At 37.9% G+C, this 5,656-nt stretch overlaps 1 protein-coding gene across 2 annotated transcripts; it reads left to right on the top strand.

Moving 5' to 3' along the window:
* Nucleotides 1–4,069: 4,069 nt before the first annotated feature.
* On the top strand, nt 4,070–4,901 carry LOC115703202 (uncharacterized). Of its 2 annotated transcripts, none has more exons than XM_030630719.2 (2): nt 4,070–4,222; nt 4,342–4,901. In XM_030630719.2, the coding sequence occupies exon 2, from the start codon at nt 4,353–4,355 to the stop codon at nt 4,728–4,730; it is 378 nt and encodes a 125-aa protein (XP_030486579.1). In that variant the 5' UTR covers nt 4,070–4,222; nt 4,342–4,352; the 3' UTR covers nt 4,731–4,901. The 2 variants fall into 2 exon arrangements, with proteins under 2 accessions (XP_030486579.1, XP_030486580.1); XM_030630720.2 differs by having other exon boundaries at nt 4,151–4,216.
* The last annotated feature ends 755 nt before the right edge of the window (nt 4,902–5,656 follow it).

The following is a 5,656-nucleotide window of genomic DNA, read 5'->3' as shown; positions in this document are numbered from 1 at the left end:
AAGACCAAGCCCCATCTACTTTAGGGCTATGATGTATTGGATATCTACTAAAATCCCTTTATCAACCAACTTCGGTGCACCCTGGTGTTAGCCAACTGAACCGTAAGCACCAACGAATCATTGTGTGGGAAATGCATGCACTCCTCTTGCATCTTCCTGTGGAAAGGTGACTGGGTTATTTTCTCCCTTACAATTCTTCAGAGTTCTTTGCTCTAAATTCTAGGAGTGAGGTTCTTGCTTTACCTCTTGAGTGTACTTGTCTCTCCCTCTACGAGTATAGCTTCCAAAGCAAGGGCCTCCTACAATCATCCTAATGTATTCTACCACTTCGGGGACTTTTCCAAACACTTTTTGTCAGTGTCCTCTATCTACTTGAGTCCAGCTGATGTTTACACCTCCTCTCCCGACGGCGGATGGTGATAGGCCTTGCTCTGACGTGACCAACTGAATTTTGTCGAGGTGAGTCTTCACATATTAACGAAAAAGAGAGCCTCTGGTAATTTTGTAATGATTGTGTGTAAAAAATGACTTGGCCTAAGCTTGTCATTCCCACAGAAGGTGCCAAATTGTTGACAGTGAGAACTTGTCAACTAAATTGTTGGCCAGGAAATCAAACGATATTTCAAGTTTAGATATAAGATGAAAAGAACGATGAAATATGGATTCAAATTGCTATCCCAAAATAGAGAGAAAATGATAAAGTTTCTATTGTTGTCAAGATCAAGTTACAAGAATGATTTTCCAACCCCCTCTCACATCTTAGAAAGGGGTATATATAGACTCTAATGGTCTGAGGTACATGGTTGTCCCGGGGGGATAATGTGTCGCTTTCATTCTGCACGTCACAGGTGCAGGAGGTGGCCTAGCACCTTGTACCTTTGTCTGGTGTTAAGTGGTCCCCGGTTGTAGAAAGTTTATCTTTCGTTGCAAAAGTGTGATCCTTGATTGTAGGTGTGTGATTGTAGTGTACCTTTGGTCGGGTCCTCAGACCTTGCTAATGCGCTCCCTCCACTACTCATACCCCTTATTCTCAAAGCTTACAAGTGGCGTGGTTGTATGCTTGTCTCTTGCATGCCTTGTCCTTTTATTCCCCGTTCAACGACGTCCTCGTCAGCATGCATACGAATGAATTATATCTTACATTCATGACATACGCACGTTACGCTACTCACTCGTTGCAACACAGCTCATGCATGTGTATACAACGACTTGCATGCGAGACGCCCACATGGGCTCACATGCGAGCCCTTGAGGCTCACAACACACACACACACTCGCACACACGCATGCACTCAACACCATGGCTTGCATGCGAGCCCCCAAGGCTCACAGCACATGCACGCTTAGACGACTCACCATCAAGGCTCGCATGCGAGGCCCCAAGACTAACCACACATACACACTTGCACACACACCTCACTCACCACCACGGCTCGCACCATTGCAGCCGCACACACTCACGTACATGCTCGCATGCGGGCCCTCTGTCTCACACCCTTATAACCGCACATACTCATGCAAGCACACACCTGCATGCATACACCCGAATGCACACACTCATACATGTATGCACAACTTCTCCTTCTTACGCACTTCCTTTCATTGTTGAATCACCACGAGATCAGTCATTGAACCACATGGGTGCATCCCAGGCACTGCGAGTATCGATGATAGTTTTATGAAATACATGTCGAGTAGGTAAGCTCCGTGAATGCACTTCCATTAATCGCTCCAAAATTAGTTAACTAACCTAAAAAAATTAGCAGCGCTAATTTTTGGGGTTAAAAAATTACAACCACTTTTTCTATTTATCTTAAAGATAATTTCTTTATCGAAATATCTTATCCAAAATACACCTTGCATTCTTTAGTTATATTTGAAATGTCTAGGCGTGTCTTGCGAGATGTTATCCACTCACGCCATTCTGATTATTTTGAGATGAATTGCCTTTTGCTCATATCCCTTAGTCATTAAACATACTCACGAGTATGTGGGTCAATGAGTTACAAGCTCTTAAACAACTCGTCATCTACCCTTTCCAATGACTTGCCCCTACATATTCTATCCTTATTTTGTTTATTATTCACTCTGTGCTCCCCAAGATGGAATTTTTTTTCTATTAGTTTTTCATCTCATTGGTTTTGCCAAATAGTAATTGTTATTTAGGACTCGTCCTTAATTGATTAAAAAGATACTTCAATGTGTCTACAATCAGTATTCTCCAAGGTAAGTTATTCAATTTTCGAGTTGGTTTGTCTTCCAGACTTTTTACACGTGTCGTGACTATAATGCTACTCGAAATATGGGAATAATAACTAAACTAAGGTGGATCTGTAGTGTTAGTTCAACAATTTCAATTTGCCATGCTGATGTGTCAATAATAGTTTTACTTATCAGGTTAGTTAGTTTGTATTTCTAATTGTCCCCATCATATAATAGACCTTGTATAATTTAATTCATTTTTATGATTGAGATTAGGAAATAAGTGAGAGAGAGAGAGAGAGAGAGAGAGAGAGAGAGAGAGAGAGAGAGAGAGAGAGAGAGAGAGAGAGAGAGATATATATAATTCTTAGTGTAACTGGTTGTAACACGGATTAAGTGAGTTTGATGTTGATCTCTCGTTGTGAGCTTTCTATGTAATTTAAGAGTATCAATCCTCTATTGTATTGATCTCATTCATCAATAAAGGTCTCTTTGATGGTATTTTTCTTCTTGCAATTTCGTTATGTTTTAGTTTTGAATTCCAATTGTTTTCATCACAATTTGATTACAAATTGTTTTAGCAATTAATTTAAGTTTTGATTAGTTTTGTGTTTACTTGATCGAGGTCTTGAGAGTGATTACAATTGCTAAAGTATTATTACTGTAAAAAACTAAACTTAAATATTCGTATTTATATGTGTTTACTGAAATTTTTAGAAATTAAATATTTGAGAACTAAAGAAATAATAAAATGCAAAAAATAAAGAGATGGAGATTTTTACGTGGTTCAGGTATTAATTAACCTTAGTCCGCGAGTCAGTCTATTAGCTTCTAAGGGCGTATTTGATGTGTTTACAATGTTTTGTAGGAAACCCTAACTCTGTGTCCTTAGTTTCTCTTGAAAAAGGAGAAGACTTACAACAATATTGACAGAGCTTTGGCTATTTTAGTTGTAATCCCCCTTCATATGGAAATAGAAGGGTATTTATAGGCTAAGTGGCGGGTATGGACATGCCCATGACCCGCCTAGGGTTTCTACTCAAAGCCCACTACTGGGTTAAATTACATGCAAAAAATGAGATATGACTATTGGGTCCCTTGGAAACAATTGTGCCCGTGCGTGCTGTATAGCTGGAAAATTAGGGACCGTTTGTACGTTGTGGACATGTGTCGCTCAAAGGTTCAACCTTAAAAAGTAGAGGGCACGTGGCCCCCAAATATTTAACCTTAAAAAGCAGAGGTCTAAAATATTTGTCTTGCAAAAAGGTGGATGAGGTGTGTGCACTATCATGCCTGGACATAGGAGACAAGATCTGATTTTGTTTCAGAAAAAATATAATCGTAATTGGGCGAACAGGATTACTCCAAAGGTAGATGTCTGCAACACTCTTGGGCGGTTGACCTCCGCGATAGGCCCCTCAAGTATCCATCTAGGTATCAATTTGGGTAGGCTTCCATATTTTGACTATTTCGAGTTTGGGATAAATAACATGCCTTTTGGGAAGCTAGGATAGGGCAAATTGGACATCTGTATATCTTTCAGTCTTGCCTTGTTCCTGGCTCCGCGAGGCTTATCCGCGACAGAGTTGCAATAGGGGATCTTAATTAGTGGTATTAAAAGGCTAATCCCTTATTTTATGTCACATGTCACATACTCAAAAATATAAATAACAATATGTAACCAGGAGTCGAACTTAAATATTTAAGCTCCAAATTATTCTAAATTTTTTAATCCTCCCAACACTTTCTACAACCTTTCAAATCGTAATGACCATATTAATCACACTTCCGTTGATATTAGTCATTTACTCAAGTTTAAGTTAAAACGTGAGTTCAAATAAGGTCAAGCCTTGTTGGCATTCCATGTGGTCGTTATTCCATGAAAAAATAAATAAATAAATAATCCAATCTTTATCTGTGCCAACCATCCTCATCTCCCACCTTATCCACTAAACCATATCATCTTCATACTTTACCGAAACAAAACTCCTCTAACACAAACACCACCACATACGTACGGGTAACCCATTTCTTTAAACACCCAAAACTTTCATTTCTTATCTTTTGGTTTTAGAGCTCAACAAAAGAAGAAGAAAAAAACAAATTCTGACTAGTTTTTTTTTCTTGATCAATTTTCAGGAAAACTAAACATGGCTAGTGCCTCAGCTACACTGTCTCCAGCAACATTTATAGCTGCGTCATCAGTGTCTAGCCCAAGGAGGGCGACAAGGAAAGTCAATTACTTGACTGGAATCAACTCCTTTGCCGGGCTGAAAGCGAGCAACGGCGTCGTTTCGCTTGGTCACCCTATGTGTGCGGAGCAGTCGTTTGAGAAGATTATGATGTCGTTTAGAGCTCCTTCAAAGGGGAAAAGCAGAGGTGGGGGTGGGGCCCTTTCTTCTACTTGCAATGCCGTTGCTGAGATCTTCAGGATTGCAGCGATCATGAATGGGCTTGTTCTTGTTGGTGTTGCTGTTGGCTTTGTTCTACTCCGAATTGAAGCTTCAGTGGAGGAAGCAGAGTCCTGAGTTTGCCTTCAGTAAATTCTTATATTTTGTTAATGCTCTTCCTGTTTGGTTTCTCTAATATGATTCTACAATTCTTGTAGACATTACTGGTAATAAATATTGTAATAATTCTTGTTTTTTTAAAAAAAAAAAAAATTAAATTAAATTTTATTAGTGGTATTTTTAAAAAAAGTCTACTTAAAAAATTTATAACATTAGATGTCTCCATGGTATTTGTAGGAGAAGATGAAAAAAAGCACAAGATTTTCCTCTTCTAAATTCAATTTCTAAATCCAATCTTTTATCAGGCTCGCTTTTAAAACCTAGATCACCATTTTCATTGCAGATGTACACTTTTTTCGTTCTAGTTTTCATTCTACTCTTCTTTTCAGATTCTAAAAGATAACATGGGCAAGCAGGTTCCCAACACATTCATGTGTTCACTCTGTTTTCTTTCACTATATTTTATTTGTCTACTTAACATTTTGTAGAAGTGATTATGCAGTAAAATTAGATGGAGTAAGAAAGAAATATACTCTTAAAATTAGCTCATCAGTTGTTTTTAAATGTAGCTAAAATGCACGGGAGACTTGATAATGTACATATTATTATAAATAAAACTACATATAGTGTGTAAGAAATAAGTAACACCCGTACATTAAACATCAAAATCTTAACTGTATACACACATAAATGTCATGGAAAACATTGACATGGTGATGGAATTTCAATTTCAAAATATACTCAAACTGAGGCATGTAAGATAATGATCTCTTCCAGATTATGTGTTCTTCCTGATTATGAACAGATTGTTAGGCATGCTTGACTTTCAGTTAATCAAAGTGTCAGTATAATTTATTGTAAGAGCCTTCTTTTTATTTTTTCTAATTATTTTTTTTTAAAAAAAAAAAGTAAAGACCAATTTCATTGATGACTAAATAATGTCA

Source organism: Cannabis sativa, chromosome X, assembly GCF_029168945.1.
Source record: "Cannabis sativa cultivar Pink pepper isolate KNU-18-1 chromosome X, ASM2916894v1, whole genome shotgun sequence".
NCBI classification, from domain to species: domain Eukaryota; kingdom Viridiplantae; phylum Streptophyta; class Magnoliopsida; order Rosales; family Cannabaceae; genus Cannabis; species Cannabis sativa.
The sequence above is the reverse complement of the archived record's forward strand: the minus strand, read 5'-3'. Positions and strand labels throughout refer to the sequence as shown.